This window comes from Hippichthys cyanospilos, chromosome 1 (assembly GCF_059441005.1).
Source record: "Hippichthys cyanospilos isolate Australia breed blue-spotted pipefish chromosome 1, RoL_Hcya_1.0, whole genome shotgun sequence".
Taxonomy (NCBI): domain Eukaryota; kingdom Metazoa; phylum Chordata; class Actinopteri; order Syngnathiformes; family Syngnathidae; genus Hippichthys; species Hippichthys cyanospilos.
This window is the reverse complement of record NC_142369.1, coordinates 27,499,503-27,520,512: the sequence shown is the minus strand read 5'-3', so window position 1 is coordinate 27,520,512 and position 21,010 is coordinate 27,499,503. Positions and strand designations below refer to the sequence as shown.

Below are 21,010 nucleotides of genomic sequence, written 5' to 3'. Positions count from 1 at the left end.
TCCAGAGAACGGGAGATGAAAAAATAATAACAAAAGGACATAATTTGGTGGGATGGAAACAGTCACTGTCATTTACAAAAGTAAATGTGATCATTCCTGTTAAAAACAATTTTTCGGGATATAAATTCGGATATAACTGCTATTAAAATATGCAGCCATAAAGAAGGGACCACTCTTGTTTCTTCAGGTTCCTGTTCATTGCCTATAGTGAACTAACAACTCAGAACAGCTGACATTAAGAGACAATCAACAAATTTTTCAAAGGTTTTGCTGAAAATAATAACCAAATTCACTTAATAAATCCTTACATTAATAGATACTGTATTGCCTTGTCCCGTCAAAAAGAAGGCTTTTAGGCATTCCAAGTTTTCCTTTGTCAGTTAGTCACTTAATACATTTTTAGTGGCATCAGGCATTAAAATTCACATGAAATTGAAACATATATGGCGAGCTCTTGATTTTTTCATGGCTCCTTTTATCATCAGTTGTGCCACTTTTGTCCTACTGATGCTGATACTACTTCTGTGTTGCATTTGTAACACTCTAAGCCCAACTTGTAGGCATCTGTGATGCACTAATGCCTCTTGGAGGCACTTACAGTAGCACTAAAATGCCACCTAAAAGTTTTTACTCTCAACTCATGTAGCTAGTCAACCAATGGCCAAGCAAGGGTGTGGTGGCCATCAGGAATGTCTGGAAAATGTAAGGATTTTTCCCTCTACGTACTTTTAACACTCTCCATTAGTAAAACCAAGGGGAAAAAAATAAAAACATCTTGTGAATGCATGGTTTAGCTACAAGTTGCTTGGAAATGACAGCCTGAAGAGGTAAGTTTCGAGCTGAGTTTTAGTGAGTGGAAGTGTGTCATAGGCGTGGAAGTAAGAACAGAGCGTTCGAGAGCTTGTTGTGACAATAATGTGAAATTATGTTTATGTCATACAGTAGTGGAATGTAGCAGTGAGGGGAAAAAAACGTTGCTAATAAGGCACAGTTGTTCTACTAGTCAATTGTCTTATCATGATAGACAATACTAGGACTAAATGTACCTTACAATGAATATCAAGCGTGTCAACATCATGCTGAACGTTTGTTTTCCATCTCATCTACCCAAACAGGGTTACAGAATTTATCAAGTAATGATGTTATGCACATATTCTCCATCTTTCCATCCATCCATCCCAGCTGTCTTTGGGCAGTAGAGACACACTTTGAACTGATCACCAGCCAATCACAGGCACATAATGCTATGCATTGTATTGTTATTTTCTGGTAAATACTTACTGTAAACGTTATAGTGTAGATGGTTTTCTTACAGAAATATCATTCTTTTAGCTGATTTGTGTGATTAATTTATGCATTCTGTCATAAACCTCATCAGATGAGTTGATGTGACCCAGCATTGTGATGACAGTACTTGTATATCCACCAATATCAGCAGACCAAAGAGCATTTTCTCCAGGTGTAGCAAGCTGTCATTGTGAAATATCCTGGAGTTGAAGCTCCCTAGGGGCATGATGTCCCAACAAATGATGTTAACTCAACATTGATGATTGTGATTAACACATAATGTTAACAGAGTTCAGAGTCATCACTGTTTACTGGTGACATTACACACATTTAAAGAAAACATTATATACTGTATATATATAAATATATATATATAAATATATATATATATATATATATATATATATATATATATATATATATATATATATATATATATATATATATATATATATATATATATATATATATATATATATATATATATATATATATATATATATATATATATTTTAACTCTGGAACTTACACAGTTGTAGTGAAGGGTTATCAGAGCTTTATTGGATTGACAAAAAAGTTTGTGTTTTTCAGCAAAAGGTGTTTAACGTGAGTGCTCATTTGGTTTGCAAAAAAAAAAAAAAAAAAGTTTTAGTATGAAGTTAGTATCATATAAGCCAATAATGTTCAAGAGTGAGGTGGCACTGCTACTTCACGGGTAACATGAGGACTATTTGGGGCATCCTTTTACCAGCACACTTTGAGTGGTTTGAGCTATTAAAGAATGAAACTCCATCTGTGGGGTGTTAATATTTAAAGACAGTCGAGAGTTTGGCTCTGCACACAGAGAAGCGGATCATTGTTTGCTTGTTCTCGTGGTCAGTACACAGGTTCCCAAACTGAAACACGAAGGAACGTCTCAGATCGGGTCGGAGGGCAGGTAATTATTTCATTTTGGAACTACATGATTATTATGATTCATTCCTAAGTGAATTGCTAGGATTTAGGATTACATTATAAATATCATGGAAGTTTATAAACAACATCAACGTTTTAACAAAACCGTCACATAAATGTTTCAATGTCTTCTGTGAGACATGAGATGTTCACATATGTATTGCACTGACCGCACAAAAATGCTTACAGTAATTATAGGGAAGCCATAATTGCTGATATTGTCTTGATAGGTTGACTCTAGGTTTAATAAAAATTACGATCATTATGATTTTGTTGTTTAGCGTTGGTACAGGACTATTTGCTCTTAAGTGACTATGATGACTAATACCAATGTGGCATTTTGAGCACATCAAATCTAATAATGAAGGCCAAAACTTTTGCACAGTACTGTAGATGTATAATTTGTGGTACTCTATGTATGACAATTATTTTATTGCATATGTTGTGGCAGCAACACACATTTGCTTTGAATATGTATGTGAACTCTTCTGGAGCTGACACTGGGTCCATCATGCTGACCTTCCTGGGTAAGAAAATTGGGCGGCATCACTCTGTGGCTCCTGCAGGCAAGAAATGTGAGTAAAAAACACAACCAGCAACAAGAAACATGTGAGCACAAGCTCAATATTTGGTTATTGTGTACATGTCTACAGTGCATACACACACACACACACACACACATATATATATATATATATATATATATATATATATATATATATATATATATATATATGCAAATTTGCATTCCAAATGCACACATGCATAGATAATTGGAAATTGCATTTTGAGTGAAAGTGAAATGTGGAAAAATAAATAACTTTCATGTATTTTTTCAATGCAGTTCACGTTTGAGCCATGGCGTGTTTTCACAAGAAAATAAAGCGCTTGGAAGTACAATAACTATGTATATTACTGTTTCACCTTTTAATTCAGTTAAACACGGTCAAGGTACATTGGAGTTGTACAACCTCCATTCAAATCACTGCTATGACTTAGTCTGTCTGGATGATCTGCTTATCTGAAATAATATCATTCTAATTTGCATGATATTTTTTAAGGTGCCTGGGAAGGAAACAATCCATCTCTCTGCCCAAAGGATCCCACAGTGTTCCCAAAGCCTCGATTGATCCCATTGACAATACACGAGGTGGACATACCAGGAAGCGTTCCTCATTTTATTGATAAAAGCTCATATCCAGTAGAACAGACACAGAACATCAAAGAAGGTCAGACATGCATACTAAATATCACTTTAATTTAACACTTGAGACCAGAAAAAATGAAAGATGAACAAAAATGATACGCTATAAGAATCTCTCTGTTTCCTTTCAAAGGTGTTTCTGAAAAGACAATAACACCATGACAACGAAACGAAGCAGTGAGGAGGGTGAGGAAAGGAAATGTAGTATAATAATAATGAAATAGAATAATAGAATAATGAAAGTACAATACAAATTATATTAAATAAGATAATCCACAAGAGTATGTAAATTTGAAAAGGTACAAATAAACAGATCAGTTTTATTTGTTATGATCCCCTTCATTCGAATTACACTAAAATTTACCAATAATAGTGATGATTGTAATTGAATGTCCAATAGATGTATACTATGGTATGTAAAAGCTCAAATAAATAAAATACTAGCAACAAAAACACACACACAAATATTGTGTGTAATTTTTCCAGTGGCTGTTACATTCAAAATATTACATGACACTATCACGCTCAGTGATTGGCTGGCAGGATGTGCAAACCAGCCCTGGAAAATACCTGTGACCGCCACCTTGGATTATGTATTCAGGACTAGTCTGTGTGATTTTTTTTTTTTTTTAAACCAAGTAAGTACTTTTGAGAATTAGAAGAAATGTACAGTATTTTTCAGAAAAAAAAATGTGTGTGTGTGTTTTAATTATGTTTAAGTTTATTCATGCCCTGGGGTATAATTGCCCACTCGCGTAAATATGGTAAGTGTTGCAATATGTACCATGTTTAAGGGCTAAAATACACATATCCTATGGGATACTGCCCCAGTGACTAGCCTTTAGATCCTTAAAGGTACAAATTTAACAGATTTTTTTTCTGATGTTGTGCTACCCGTATGTGCTCTTTGATTGATAGCTGACGAAACCATAATACAGTCTGCTTTGTGCCCAAAATCAGATGGGAGAGGTTCCAGCTCCGAGCAACCCTGAACAGGATGAGTGTTGCACATACTCACTGACGATGCGCGCACACAAGAAATGACTCCCTTATGATGAAAGCAGTTGCAACAATCGGATGATGTATAGTATCAGATCATTGTGTAATTTTGCATATTGACAAATAACTTGTCAACTGTTCCCGTATGCTATTTTTTTGCTTGTGAATCCGAGTGATTCGGATTAGGCTGAATCAAACAAGGGCACTAACATAACACGACTAGCATTACAAGTGGTGTAGTGCCGGGGAAAGCAGACTAACCTGCAATTGCATCATGAATTCTAAAACTTGTAAAATTGACTGTATTCATTCTCAAAGGTTTATTCATTTTGGAATATTTCACTTGACAGCACTGTTTTCAGTATGTGCAGACAGTTGACTTTGGGTAATTTTGTCCAATAAGATTTCAGTCTGTTGCCGTGTCAGGCTAATCTGCCTTCAGAATCAATAGCACTGACTGATTTAAACGGCCCATGCCATGATATTTTAAACCTTCCACAGTTCAATTTATGCATAAAAATGATGAAATCTTACATTTGGCACGTTGGGGATTTTAATTTCTTTCTTAGTACTGACATTTCTAACCAGGAAGAGAAAGGTCTCGTTGACTGAAGCCGCGCCCTCTCAATTTGTGGCTGCTGCGCCCCCTTCTTGACATCGTTCGAATGCCAACCGGCCATAAAACATTTCTCCATCCATCATCATTCCTCCTATCAAATCTGTACCCTCGGAAAACTTCTCCTCAAAACAACAGCTCCACCCGTGGTTCATATCTATACTACACTGTTTTGTCTGGCTGTTTGCTCCCAAAGAACATTTTAGCTTCTTGGACATTTTTTACAGTAATATTTTGTAACTAAAAACATGAAACATTGCTGTTTACTTGGCTGACTCGGTGCAAAATATCTCCTCCCCAACTCCGGAAAGAAAGCAGTAGTAAAAAAAGTAGTGAACGTCTCCTTGGATAAGCTGGGTGTGTATTTACGCTTACACGGGCGGTACGGGGGTGGTGTAGAGGCGGTAAGAGGGACTATTATTGTCATCATGCCTTTCCCAAGCTGTTCTTATCTACTCGGGTGGGGTCGGCGCTGAGAGCGCAGAATAAACTAGGAATTCTTAATGAATCGATGAAGGAAAATATCACTTTGGATTATTCAGGATAGGAAACTAACTTTGTAACATGGTTACAAGCACCAAAAAGTTGACTTGATATGAGTTAGGCTTAGTTTAGGGTGTGTTTATTTCAAAATCAGACTTCAAGATTGTCCTCACCAGGTTGCTGCCCATTGATAACATCAACATGTTTTCATCCTCTGATTAGTTTGTCTTAGCAAGGCTTGCTGCAGCCAAATTCCGTAACCAAAAGTGCAAAAAAAAAAAAAAATAATAATAATAATAATTTGCATTTTAGATAAGAATGGTGCATTTTATTTAAATGTGTTATGATTCTGTTATGCAAAACAATAAATAATGATTTATAACTCTTCATTATCATGTAGCACAGCTGTGTGCTTTTAGTCCATTTTTGCTGATGGTTTCTTGATTTACAAATTGATAGTGGTGGTACTATAGCTAAGAGGTGGTAGATCGGTCGTAGATCATGTAAAACCATTCTGAAGGCCTAGGTACAGTATATAAAAGACATTTCACTGGTTAGTAAATTACAATTACATAAAATGACCAATGCAATGACATAAAATGACCTCAAACAGCGAATTGTAATGCTAATACACACATAAAGCGCGAAGCTGGTATGACCTGAGTTTATTGTCGACTAGCAGTGCTAGCAAACAAGGAGAGTTGTGTTCTCGTTCATACTCACATGGCCACTCTGATGCTGCTGGTGTGGTCTTGTGTCACATCTGATCAGGGTGCTGATTCCACACAAGAGAGCATAGTTGCGATGTACTTGTATATGTGCAGTCTAAGCACCACAAAGGACAGGACGCAGCATTGGGGGGCTTCATGAAAATGTGATGCAAGGGTGTGTGCATGTAAAATTATGTAAGTGCATAAGCAAATCAATATGTAAACATTAGTGGGATGGTCTGCTCAGAGGATCAAATAACATTACTGGAACTTCTGGAGTAGTCCTGGATATTTACCAAGAGACGAGCAAAGAGAGAGGAAGATTGAAGCGCGCTTTACTAACAAAACCTTCTGTCATAGAACCATCCAGGTAAGAGTATTTTCTCTTGAAGGATAGTTTGTCTGGAAAAAACAAAAACAAAAACTGAACTGAACTGAGACTGAATCTTAAATTTATGTGTGACTATGTAATGTCACCACACAATCAGTTTTCATTATGTACACAGTCAATTGCTGGGAACAGTGATTCACATATGTTTGTGTTTTTACAGCTTTTGCTCCTTATAGGGTTAAAAAGCACAGAACATTAGACTGTTAGAAGGGCAGTGTCAAGACAGGAAAGAGTCATATTACGAGGAGGCGCTTGTGCTTTCAGTCTTGACCAAACTAGAGCGCTATCTTGTGGCTTAAAGCGTTTACTGCCGGGAGTAAAATGTTTGGGGGGTGTTCGTTACAATTTTTAGATGCAGTATAGCCATTTTGGACTAATTTTGATAGCCGTGACAGATTAATTTTTGTTAAAGTTTCTTATCAGAGCTACTGTATAAGGGAGGTAAATGTTAACAAATCAACAAACAACACCAGAGGGCCTGGAAATCATTTTTATTTATCTTTTTTATTTAATTGTTATTTGCAGGACTGGCCTGTAGGAGCCCAAACCAAACAGTGACCAGACCTCAATTAAAACTGCACTCTACATGGTCAACTCACAAATAGTGGTAAATATATTTTCACCACGTTTTCAGGAAAGCTTCCACCTTAGCTTGCAATGGGACAGCTAAACGTTCTCCAGTTGCATGTTACTTTTTCCAGAGACTTGTCAAATTAAACTTAGTTGCCGTTTTACTGTATTTTTTAACTTTTCTTCTAATATAATATAAATATAACAATTTTATTGTATACTTGTATGTGCTCCATGGCATACAGCATATACATACACATATATATATATATATATATATATATATATATATATATATATATATATATATATATATATATATATATATATATATATATATATATATATATATATATATATATATATATATATATATATACAGTATATAAAATGGATATTTTAACTCGTTATTAATTCTTTTAAGTTTTGACAGCATCACGCATAATAATGCAAGTTTTAAGTTTTAATGTGACAAGTTTTAGTAGCTGATGCAGGTTTATTGACATTTAAATGCTCAGAAAAATAGCCTGTGTATCCCAGTAATGCTTACGTGTGCAGATGAGAGGTAGCTATTCTCGAGTTAGACATCACTGAAGGCGTACATGTGAAAGTCATGGACCACCCCTGGAGCAGAAAAAAAAATTGGCATTCCCTTTGCAATGCAAAAGAGGCTAATGCAGGCATTAGATTGTTTTAAATGTCTTAATTATGATTTTAGAAGTGGAGCAGGGGCACTTTTGAAATGTGTTTTGCCCAATGGAACTTAAGAACCTTGAAGAGATTATGATTTTGTACAGACATGGCTTCATTTTCAGACCACAAACTAAAAACTTTGGAACTTTGGATCACTTTGGATTCTAAGTCCATCGAGCAATGTCAACATCGCCAAATGTGCAAGCCCATCTCCAAGACAACACCTATTCTCCCTAAGCAAAAGTAAGAAGCTTCTCTGTGAGCTCCTTGTTCAGAAGATAGATAGGTAGAAGCACCGAGGAAGCCAAGAAACACTCAGGGCAAAGCATCTGAGTCACCCCAAACATCACTAGAGGGAAAAAGTGAACAGGAGAGAAACTGGGAAACTGTTGAAACTTTGTCAAATAAATGGCAAAACTGACCACAAAACAGCTGCCACTCACATCATGATTGACTTAATATTGGTTGACTAATACACTGGTGTTTTAAGGATGACAATATATTACACATCAATCACAATATCACCTCCTCTATATGCTGGGAACTGGGGCCAGGCCAGCGCAAAACTTGGCTCATGTGAGATTCATTGTTTTTTAAGATATATACAGTACCATTCTTTTATCCCTCTGACCCATTTGAGAATAGATTTTCCTCCATGTGGCCCCTGCAGTAAAATGAGCTTGACAGCTCTGGTCTCAAAAATCCTTTTCAAGTAAAGCCAATTAAGTTGCCTGCAGGGGATGCTTCTGGCTGTCATTCTCAGCCTGTAGTGACCATGTCAGTCAGGGCTGGACAGGCCATTGGGCACTCAGCGTGAATGCCTAGTCGTCTGACATTTTTTCATGGGTGGTGCTATAGACCCATAATTCCCCAAATGTAATGTGTATCGGACAAACCCTAAATTTTGGGGTCAAATTCTGGTAGGACTCATTCTTCAGCTTAACGGCATCCCTCACCGTTGGTGTCCATCAATGGGTTTGAGAATGGCCGCCACGTCAGGCATTGATCACCTTACAGCCAGAACTCCGATCAGCCGCCTCGGCAATGCCGGCGATGAGCATAGTCCACTCTGGCTCAATGTCCCCCGCCTCCCCCGGGAGGCAGTAGTTGAGCTGAGTCTGAGTTGGAGCAGGAGTTTTTTTTTTTTCTTTTAGTGTTTTCACAGTGTACAATTACAAACAAAACAAAGTTTGAGGCAAACACATTTAAGAAAATGAAGATGCGATTGTTTTTACAGCCAAGCCCACATACACGGTCTACGAAAATAAAGTTCTTTATTGTCTTGGAGCCCTGCCTCGTCCCCTTCCCCTGCCTTGTCCTGGTTGAGGCCCCCGAGCATTTCCAGGCGGTGCTCTTGGTCCCGGGGCCCGGGTCACCACCCCTCTGGGATTAGAAGCAGCCAGGGACACATCTTTTTGCAGGTTAACCCCTTTCCCATTGGCTGCTGAACCTGGCTTCATTTTTGGAGACTTGCTGCCCTTCTCAATGACAACTTCTGGAAAGATCAAAGAAGAGTATAAAGAAATATAAGGTCCTAGGTAGATAATGAGGTAAATATCAAAATAAAAGGAAAAATAAAAAGATGTACGTGGGCATGCAAATCAAAAAAATAGAATAGTGTACGGTGTGTGTATGCTTTACCAGGTGGAGGCAGCTCTTCCTCAGTCGTAGGTGGTATCAGAGATTTGTCTGGCAGCAAGTCCTCCAAGTCTTTCATGACTTGATTAGTGCTGTCCTTGTTGTTCCTGCGATTCTTCTCCTCATCTCGAGCCTTACAGGTTGACCAAATTAGTTCAGCTTTGTGTCAGCATTGTTTCAGCTGGAAATATACAACTTATTGCATAATAAAATGCTAACACTTGCCATTTGCATCTTCTTTTTAAGGTCTATGTTGGCTTGTTGATATCCTTTTGACACTGCATTCAGGTAATAGATGGCTAGCCTGTTGCAGAGAATGTAATAAACAAATATGATCAATGAGCCGTTGGATAGAAAAGAACATACATTAAGTTATGCTTAATTTTGCGGTATGAATTTAATATTATTTAAGGCTGTCACTCTTTTTATCATACTTACCAACATGGTGGCATATCCGATCAACTTGCTCAGATCTTATTTGTGTATGTAGGTTTACCAGTGGTACAGTTGTGTAGTATTAGTAGAAGCACACGCACATTGCAGTAGAGATCTGCAGACTGTTCCTTTTTCAGTGCTCTCTCCCCCAACAAACTTTACTTGCGCACTATTTCTTTTTCTGTAGCACTCATTAGGCCGGAGCTGGAGCTAGAGCTGGAGCCTTTCCTTGCTAACTTTGTGCCAATGTATTGAGAATCTAAAGTATTTGATTAAACTTCTAAGCTGGCTCGTTAATTGATTGCTCAAGATAGCCTTTGCATAATTTCTGACTTACACCATTAGAAGTACAGCAGGCATGATGAGTCCAGGGTTGGTGGCATAGCCAAATATGTTCCCAATGAAGGAAGGAAGATCTTGTTCTATTGTCTCCATAACTACATCATACATCTTCACCTGGCCACTGCAAGTCAAAGAAGATGATTTGAGATAACATTTTCAGTTTTCTTGCTTTACATCATCAGTCATCCAGTACGTTTATAAATAGTGCAGTGTACTTTCCTGACCTAAATGGCCCGCAATCAAATGATGGAGGCAGAGTCATTATGGTGTAGACCACAGGCAGCAGACTGAGAAAGAGCACAAGCAGCAGCAGTCCCATGTAGAAGTTGTTGGAGCGTGAGGCCTTGAAGACTCGTTCGTGAGGAACATTACAGGACATCACAGCCCAACACTGATAGTACATCGAACACAGAAGACGCAGTACGTTCAGGCCCACCAGCCCCGGTGCATAAAATGCACCCATCCTGACAGAAAAATCAGTTAACAGAGCAGGTCTTCATCAGCATTCTGTAGTGTTTGGTTAGTAAACGTTCTCAATTCACCATATCATTCCTTGATTGAAGATGAGGCTCAGCACATTTCCACTGATGTCAAACTCCCCATATGAAGGCTGGAACAAACAAATTAAAAGCCTTTCAACATAAATTAAAACACCTAAGCATTACTCATCTTGAACTGCTGTAATCATGTGTCTTGCTTTCTGTAATTAAGTTTGCAGTGCAGTGCAATGTTTCACTCACTGCTTTGAGATCGTCTGTCTTGTCACACACACACACACACACACACACACACACACACACACACACACACACACACACTCGTATCAGGTTAGCATGATGCAATACATTGTGATGTACTTGTGTACAAGTTTCAACAACACAATACTCTACGCTATTATTATTAACATACAAGAACCTTATTCAGCTACATGTGTATGAGAGGAAAACTGCCCAAGAACAATTCGGGGTGCGAAGCCACATTGGGAATCCCAAAATGGTATTGTTCTTTCAACCTGAGAAGGACATGCTGACACATATTGCGAGCACTCACAAAACCAGCCTCCAGATCCCAACACCAACAGTAGTTGAGGAACCGGACTATGACAGCTCGCAGGAAGTCCCCAATCAGAATAGTCAAGTAGTTTACTTGCATGTCAGACACGATCAGCTTCACAAATTCCTGCAAAGCAAAATAAATAATGACAATCAGAATGTGTTAGTATAAGGTCAACAGTAGAAGAACGCTGCTACTTTTACTGACAATGCCAACTGCAGTCTCCCAACAGGGTCCCCTGATGACGTCGGCAGGGTGGACATCAGGAGGTGGCACATCTGTGGTGTTGAAGAAGCTGCTGTAGTTGCTACGGTATTCATTTAATGCCCACTCAGTGGCGTTCTTGATTGCCTTTTCACTTTCCAACTAAAGATTAGGAAGTAGAAGCAAAGACATATCAAGTATAAAATGTAATCAGTCATCAAAACAAACAGCTGTAAGGTGACACCTTTTGTTTTGTTTTGCTTTATTTGTTTTGTTTTACTTGTTGAGCAAGGGAAAGAAGGCATTAACATCGATTACAGCAACAACTAAGGCTTGTGGAAATAAAGTCAGCCATGTCCTCTTTCAATGGCCATTTAGGGTACAACAATATTGCTATTTCCACACTGCTACATTAGTTTTACCTTTGCAGTGACCTCATCAAAAAGGGCAAAAAGGAAGGTGTATAGGTTTCCAAGGAAAAGTGCAAATATACGTCCCAGTTGCCACTTGAGAGCAATTCGAGGGTGATAGTCCTCCAGTTCAGCGATGGTTTCAAAAAGAGGAGGACATACCAAGCCCAGCAAAGACATCACAAACTCCACCTGATGGATGTATTACAGAGACGTGTCACATCACATCACAACTGTGCATAAATACAAAAATCAGTATCTGTACTTAAAATGTTCTGTGTTAACCTGCCTCATTCTTTTCAAACCATGAGAGCTCGTCGTTGTCCATGTCGGCAAATTCCTGGGAACGCTTCACCACAAAGTAAATGAGGTAACCACTGCCTCCAAGGCTGCACAGAATCATAACATTGGCAAGGACCCTGAGGAATCGACGCAGGTGGATGTTCTCATCCTTCTGATTCTCCTGTTCATCTACAATCGATTCCTACAGGTTGCATTAAAGTAAAATGACTACAGATTCAAGTTCCTTTTGTGCGTTGATATGAAATCTTTAGACAAACGTGTTCATGCTAGTGTCAAAACCAACTATGTAACAGTAATCAGAGCTGTTCAACATCAGGAAGGATTGCTGTTAAAATTTAAGGGGCACAGGTGTCTTTCAAAAACTGAAAATGTATGGCACCACTATGAAATGGAACTGAAAAGATATGAATCAATGACCGTGTTCAAAATGAGATTAGAAAATATTGTATTAAAAAAATTATATAAAAATTATATATAGGATGAGTAAGATCTTGTAAGAAAATGTATAATTCACATGTGTAAATGTATCAGAGATTTGTATACATATGCAGTATATTATTGCATATAAAAAATGTTAATTTGTATATATAAAAATCTTGCATTCATCCATTTTCTAGAGCCTTTTATCTTCACTAGGATCACAGGCTTGGTGGTGCCAGCCAACAGCCAAGTGCAGGAGCACATAAGTACAAACAACCAATCATGCAACCAGCAGTCACACCTAAGGACAATTTAGAGTGTCCAATACACCCGGCATGCATGTTTTTGGAGTATGGGAGGGGAGCCTTCCACCAAGCCGCCCTCTCTAATCTTATATGATGATGTATAAATTTGTTCTTACGTCTGAAAGGAGGAGCGTGTATATGATGTATATGTATATATAACACAGTATATGAGATAACTATAGAAAAGAAGGGGTAGGATTTGAAGGTTTTGTACTTCTTTCTCCTTTTGAACATGTAAACTGTACTGAAAAAATGTCATAACTGATATCACATATTCTCCTTGAGCATTTACCTTGAAGCTGGTGGTAATGGAGGCGTACTTATTATCTGCTGTCTCGGGGTTTCCAATCAGGTAATCCCAGCTGGTGAACATTTTCCAGCTAAATGTGAACTCCCCCTCTTCTGCTCCGTCGCCCCCTTCATTTGAGTTACGAGCCATTCTGAAAAGAGGACAAAATTAACATTGGCCATTCCTATTGTAATGACTGCAGCAACCTAAACGTGTGTACAGTTGTGTGTGTTTCTTACGTTCTAATGACAACCATCAAGCTGTATCCAAAGATGCCGACGCCAACAAGCAAGTATGACAAGGGAAGTCTGAATTGCAGCACACCAATGGTTCGCTTATGGTCATAGTATCCGTAGAATAAAAAAGAATATTTGCAGTAACCCTGTTGAAGATTAAAGGGAAATGAATCACAGAAACATACTGGGTTTTTTGTTTTTTTTGTTTTTGTTTTAAGCGATCACTGTGTCATGATAGTCAGATAATTGACCTTCAAAAGTACAGAACAGGAATGGAAAGAACATGAACTCGAGAGCTACAATAACTTCCACTTTTATCAGTCAACTGTCAACAATCAATCAAGATTGTCGAGTGTACTTGTGACAATATTTGTATTCATGCAGCTAGAGTGGACCTGGCTCACAATTGCATAGTTTCATTTGGTGGAATTCAAGTCAGATCACAGTCACGTATGAATACAAAATAACCTATACCCAACGATTTCCACAAAAAAAAAGCAGCTCCTGATTATTTAAACAATTAGGTGATTGAGAAATGTGTTTGCCAAAAGTACCGATAATCCAAATAATTGTTGATAAATTTGTGAATTATATCTGAAATTTGGATACAGGCAGTGGTAAAAAATGAACTCAGATCCTCACACCAAAATCGAAGAGCACGGAGAAATCCATAGCTTTCGCCTGCTCCTCTCGCGGTACGGTTTTCCTGGGAATGGAGCCATATGGTAGACCCATGAGGATCTAAAGCACACAATAAAGTTTGTCAAACAGGAGGCAATCCATAGCATCCAAAAGATTGGATTTGTTAAATATAACAAATTGTACCTCAGGCAGCACCACCAAGCCAAACATGAACCCAAAGAGGACCAGGTTAAGGCCATACATCCACCTCAAAAAGATGAAGTAGGATGCCACAGAAGACCCAAAGTGACCTATGAGCAGATGCTTGTCAGTAAGGTAACTGCACTATGTGGAAGTAACAAAGCATAATGCTTGCTCAATTTCATTTTTTCCAAGAGAATATCTTAATGATACCAACTCTCTACTTCCTTTATTTTCCTTTCCCAAGGTATGCAGGCTGTTTTGAAATTCTCAAAGTCACGTTTGAACTTGATGAATTTCTAGGGAGAAATGTTCATCGAATATTATCACACCTCAAGCCAACAATTGTTATGTTGTCCACAAATTCATAAACTACAGGTTACCTTAGTCATCATGACTTTGAATGCATACAGTTTCCTTCCCTTTCCTTTCCCGAGGGCTCCTTCAAATTTTTCAATAAACTCCTGCGCCTCCCTTTTGGAAAAGGACACATGTCAGTCATTACAAACTGAGAATAGGAAAAGTCAACAGAAGGCCGATCCAGTCAGGTAATTAGTGTTAAGATCAGTGAAATGAGACGGATAGAATAAGATACTGATGCATGAGGCTTTGGACATGGTGATAGTAGATGGAATGACCAGAGCAGGCATGCTGCTGGCCAGAAACCACAACCCGTGCGCACGAAATTGTGTCAAGTTAATGAAAAAGCCACAACAGCTCACCTATCACGTTTCACTTCAAACAAGCTGACTTCCTCTCATCACACCGGTCACTCTATCATCAAAACTTAACAGAAACATTCTACTGTTGTAACTGATTTATTACACGAACAATTGAAACATACGGCTTGGAGACCCGGTTCTAATTAATGTATGGGTGTGTGTGTGTGCCTGCGTGCGTGTGTGTGTGCGTGTGTGTGTCTGTCTGTCTGTGTTTGGAGGGTGTGTGATTTCTCCAAGACGTGCATCCACTGTGACTTTCTTAGCGGGTTAAAGAACGCGCTACAAAATCACGGAACAAATAGTGAATCGGGTTTTTGTTTGGATTAAAAGAAAAAAAACGTCCTGAATTTCTGGGAACTGCGAAACAGAAATGTGACTTATGAAGTTCAGAAGTTTGTAAAGGATGGTGGCAATGCAAGAGAAGGAAAATAAATATACAAAGCAAAAAAGCTTTAATATGCACAGTCATCATCACATGTACAGGACATAGGTGATGGTAGGCTTAGAGACGCACGTACAAGTATTTGCATGGAACAAACACTTAAAAGGCAAAAGCAAAAGTAACACAAGAATAACTAATTTTGCAGTCTTTCACATTCGGAATCGTATTGCATTTGAGAAAGCAGTATTAGGGTAGAATTTGGCATGTCTTTTGAGGATTGCATTCTTTACTTGAGCATTACGAGTCTCCTCTTCATACGCCATGGTTTATTCCTTAATGTGGCAATCAGTTTCTTCTTCTCCTCTACCTCTTCCTTGAGGGCTGCCATCTCCCCTTCAGACAGAGATTCTTCATCAGAGTCGGAGGAGGAAGAAGAGCTGATAAAGGGAAAAAGCAGTCACGTGCCATGGCTTTTTCGCAACGATAATGACAACAACCTCAGATAAATGGCTGTGCTTGGACAAGTGGGGAAATGCATCTTCATTTCGAATCCATGAACCAAGAGTTTTGGTATTTGTTTTGTTTTTACCCATTTTTACACATTTCTTTCGGTGAATGAAATTCTGGATGTGTGGGTGTCTGTCGTATGCTATTCTTTAGGTAGTTCCATTGACCACAATTTAGTTTGAGTCAGTAAAATTACATTCATGATGACAAATTGTCAACCATTCTCCCTTTGGATCAAAAATATGTTTTCCCCGTTAAATCTAAATTATAATCAAACTTGCAGTAGAAGATATATGTCAGCATATTTGTTTATGTCCGCTGAAAAAGTACATGTACCCCTCCTGCTGTAATAAATTCCCGACTGACTCGACACATACGGAATTCCTTCTTCCAGGGGCGCTACCATCGCTCATGAAACAGACAGTAGATGGAGCTTTACAAACGGTTAATGACAGATTGAAGAATAACTGTGAAGGCTTGCAGCAATTACAGCAACAATATTTGCTGGCTGACTCAATTGGAAGGAAAGAATGTCAGCAGGTAGCATAAGTGAGAAAGGCTCTCAGAGAATACTGCACCTGCTCAACCTCCCCTTCTTCTTTTTGTCCTTCTCACCACCCTTATCATTCCCTCTTTTCCCTTTAGCATCTCCCTTCTTCTCTTTATTCTGCTCCTCTTTGTCCTTTTTTGACACTGCCCTCCCCCCCTTTCTCTTCCTCTTGCGGTCCTCCTCACTCTCTTGCTCACTTTCCTCCCTCGCTGCTTTCTTCCTGGAAGCTTTGGAGCCTTTGCTTTTTACACTCTTGTTATCATCATCATCATCATCTTCATCACTGTCCCGGCGCTGAGCTTTCTTCTTTCTTCCTCTCTTCCTCGGCGCCTCATCCTCTTCGTCCTCATCTTCCTCTTCATCACTGTATCGCTTGGCTTTACGCTGAGGTTTGGCTCTTCTGTTTTTAATTCTTCTCCTGGCCTCTTCTAAAAACAAACGACAAACGAAAGAAATTTGTGATTGATAACTAAAATTTTGAGTATAACGTATGTATAGCAATATGTTTTCTATTAAGTAATTGAACTGTGATAAAAGAGAGGAGACATATCTTGATAAATGTTTGCAAACTTTAAACTTGTTCGACTTGTACAATATAATCTAAATTCAACATACAAAATGCAAGAGGTTTGAGCAATAAACTGAGACTCATTTCGAACATTTTTGTGACACTTTTAGCGAGACATTGGGGCAAAATATTGATGAATAAGGACTTTAGTCTTATTTTAACTAAGCAGAGTCTCTGATTAAATTTTTGTTTTAGAGCTCATCAAATTGAGTGAGTGTGCTTCAAGTGAAATGTGGCAATGATAAGTTTAAGTTTATAGCAAATTTGACTCACCCTCACTTCCACTGTCGTCGACAGCATCCACTTCCATACCAACTGGAACAAATAAAAAGTCAACAAATTATAACACCAGATGAGGCCTGCGAGGTGGAAAGTTTTGGGGGAAAAAACATTCTCACCATCTCCAACATCAACAGTTGCAACATTTTTCTTCTTGGTAGGCATTCTGTGTCAGTCATTGATTGTGTATTTGATCTATGTTAGTCCTCCTATTCCTCCTCTGTCTGCTTCAAACTCTGTGTCCTCGCCATCTATGAGCAAGGTAGACTGATCCACCTTTGAAGGCAAATTATGCACACACACACACATGCACACAAACACACACATTGGAGGAAATTGTCCTCCTGTTTGGATTTCTCCTTGACAACCATCAATGAGCCAAAGGCCATTGGATGACAGGCAGTAGCCCAGAGGAAGACGCCTGAATTAAGCAACACTTTAAACAGACAAAAAGCCATGTCAATCAAAATGGTAAATATTACGGATTCACAGCGACCTGGAAATGGATAATATATAACAGCATGCAACAACATCTACATGTTCATAATTAATGCATTGGCTTTCACATAAATTGACTCGGAAACAAGATAGCAAAGCAAAGAATAAGCATAACGGCAATTCAACTTGTGTTAAAATGATAAAAATGTTTGAATAAAGTTTTCAGTTTACGAAATATAGATCATACAAACAGGCACCAGACCTCCATTTAAATGTTCAGTGTGAGGAAGAGACATAGAAACATTAAGATACATGAACATGTATATATTTTTTCAGGCTCATGCAAAATGGAGGAGTAAATGTTGCACTGATGTGTTTCAACAACCATGATGTGAGCCTATAGTCAAATGTCAGATGTCAGGTACTTTTGAATAATGCAGTGAAAGAGAAGACGTTACACTGCCCTTACCCTTAACCCCAATATGCAAGCTGCCATCCTTTTGGTCCACCAAACCTGCACCGTCCATCAGTGCACTCTGTTTACATGCATGCTTCCTGCTCTACTTTGCTGATGTGAGAATGAGACGATGAGATAAATGTGTCCTGGTGTTAGTATGGTGGAGTGGTGGGGATCACATCCGGCTCACAGTCAAGTGAGTTAAGGCCATATACAAGCCATCATTGGTAGCAAGTTATAATTTATTGGTTTGTGGTTTTACTTTTTAGAATACAACAACAGCAACAATTAACAATTTTGAAAAAGGTCATGAACATACCCATCAAGCAGAAATGTTGATTATTCGTTGCCACTTCTGCATCCTCTCCCCTGATAATGTCCGGTTGGTAGAAAACAATGGATGAGGTTTTTGTCATATTTCCAGATGTGGATAATGCAAAGTAACTTCAGTATAATAGCTCTGAGAGTCCAAGCTAACTGGTCAATGCAAGACAGCAGGAACTGCAGCTAGGTTTCTCAAAAAAAGCAAAAAACAAACTATACCTTTTTAGTTGAGTGTATTTTTGCGTCCTTATTATAGCATACATTGACGTATTTTACGCCCTCTTTTTACTTTAGTTAAAAAGTTTGTACATATTGTGGTCCATCTGAATCCATGGTCCATTTTTGGAATAGAGCAGAAAAGCAGAATTTGATCAATTGCTGTGCAAACCTATGTGTGCTGAAGCTGGCGAAGCAGCTGTAATGTGATTGGCTGCTGCAGCCAAGGAGGACTCATTTGATACTCTATGAGAGGAGTGTGTGCCGCGGCACACCAGTTGTAAAACACTGCCTTGGACCGAGTGCCGCTTTGCGGAACATGCCAGAGTTTGTTGTGAGCTTCAAGTTAGTTAGTGAGTTAGTCACAGTGCATGACAAAATAGAATGTTTACTATCATTGAGGCATACATGTTCAACTGGTGCAGTTCTTAACGTGTTGTTCTGACATTGGTTCAATCCCTGCAATTGTCTTGACGCTTTTAAACTCGTACAGTGTACATACTATGCATTAATTCTCATAAACCTTATACTTAAAAGTCTGTATACAAGGGGTTACAAAAGCAGGTCGTGCCATGGTGCAATTGACAATTCAACTGTAAAGAATGAAGAATGAAAGAACATGATTACAGATGAAAAAACATGGGTTGTGACATAAAATATATGTCAATATATGGCAATGTCACATCCCTTCAATCATCATTCATTCGTCATAAAATGTCATATCTGATGCTACTCTATACTGTACAGTGCCTACTTTTCCAATACCCTGTATTTTACTGACTGCCTTCTTCTTGACCACATGATAGTACGATAGAGCAAATGAAGCCCACCAAGCTTTGAACCATGTGAAAACCATTTGGCTGGAATACTTCCGTGCTTCATGAAGCTTCATTTTGCTGTGACTAACAGAAAAAGTCTAACAAGGGTCCTAAGTGAACTAAGAAAATCAGCAAATTTCAGAAAACATTGAAATTCAAAATATCAATGAGAAATCAGGAAATAAAACACTCCAGTACACACAACGTGACAATGACTGAAAGAAACCCTGCAACTAAAAACACGTCAACTGACGTGATTAGGTACAGTTCTAGGTGAATGGTTGTTTGTCCCAGTGTGCTCTGGGATTGGCTGGCAACCAGTTAAGCCCCCCCCGCCCCCAGTGCCCATAGTCATCTGAGATAGGAAAATGTGAAGTTAAGCGGCTCAAGAAAATGGATGGATGGGTGTTAAAAAAAATAATGTGTACATTGAAAGGTTTAATTGTGATTCACTGTTGAATGATGAGAAATCTTGTTGCTGGACAAAACTTCAAATTGAGGACAAAAGCGCTATTATGCACCAAATCTTATCGGTAATCCTTAGATAATTTTAAGGTCAATGAGCTCATTTTAATTTAACTTTACTGAAGTCTCGGGATGTGCAAAAGATCAACCGACCAATTAACAAACTTTGGATCTCTAAAGTCAGTAAAATCTCAGATGTTAAATCAGTGTATGTTGTGCTAGAATGTTGTACTCCTCCTTTCATTAGTATTGGGAAATATGAGATGCCTGTTGGTGTACAGAGAAAGTTAAGATATCAGATAGTATGCTGCCGCGGTGGCTCAATTACCTGGCGCAACCATGAAGGCAAATTTATGGAGGGCCAAATTGTTTTCAATCCTGAGGTTTCCCAGGCTCAACTCAAGGTGCGGTGACAAGAAGCTTTCCTCATGCACATTATTAGTTCCCTCAGGCTTCAGCAAATCAAATCGTTGAGCATCATTTGCCATGTTTAAGAAGCACTAAGACAGTAAAGTCTCTCAGATAACTGCAGAGAATACTTGATGCTTACTTATCATGAATTGATCATGAGCATCCACGGATAAAGAGTTGATCAGCGCTGTAACTTCATTTCACTACTTGGCCTACTTATATAGTGTTTTATTTGTTATTTACTCTAACAAATAGGTTGTATATTTCTTATTGACGTCACTTGACGCCATAATGTTGTGGTGGAATCAGTACATTAATTGCCAAACAGGACATTTGTTTGTTTGACGAACTGGTCGGCTGACGGATCATTGATGGACAGGACCACCAAGCGGAAGAGCCACAAGGTTACTTGATCTGACAGTGCATCGTTATCAGATAATTCAAGGCAGACACCCTTGTAACATGATAAAGGTCAGCTCAGGAGACCACAATTAATGAATTTACAATTA

The 21,010-nt window shown here is 38.5% G+C and overlaps 1 protein-coding gene across 1 annotated transcript; it reads right to left on the bottom strand.

Annotated features, from left to right (window-relative positions):
* Window positions 1-9,181: 9,181 nt before the first annotated feature.
* Window positions 9,182-17,631, bottom strand: tmc2b (transmembrane channel-like 2b). The gene is made up of 20 exons (XM_088421007.1): window positions 17,492-17,631; window positions 17,367-17,408; window positions 16,554-16,953; window positions 15,759-15,905; window positions 14,748-14,838; window positions 14,582-14,663; window positions 14,368-14,474; window positions 14,185-14,283; window positions 13,546-13,688; window positions 13,310-13,457; window positions 12,279-12,473; window positions 12,002-12,181; window positions 11,583-11,741; window positions 11,373-11,501; window positions 10,865-10,932; window positions 10,547-10,786; window positions 10,318-10,443; window positions 9,771-9,849; window positions 9,549-9,678; window positions 9,182-9,402 (listed from the first exon to the last, which is right to left on the bottom strand). The coding sequence occupies exons 1-20, from the start codon at window positions 17,535-17,537 to the stop codon at window positions 9,182-9,184; spliced, it is 2,832 nt and encodes a 943-aa protein (XP_088277133.1). The 5' UTR covers window positions 17,538-17,631.
* Window positions 17,632-21,010: the final 3,379 nt, after the last annotated feature.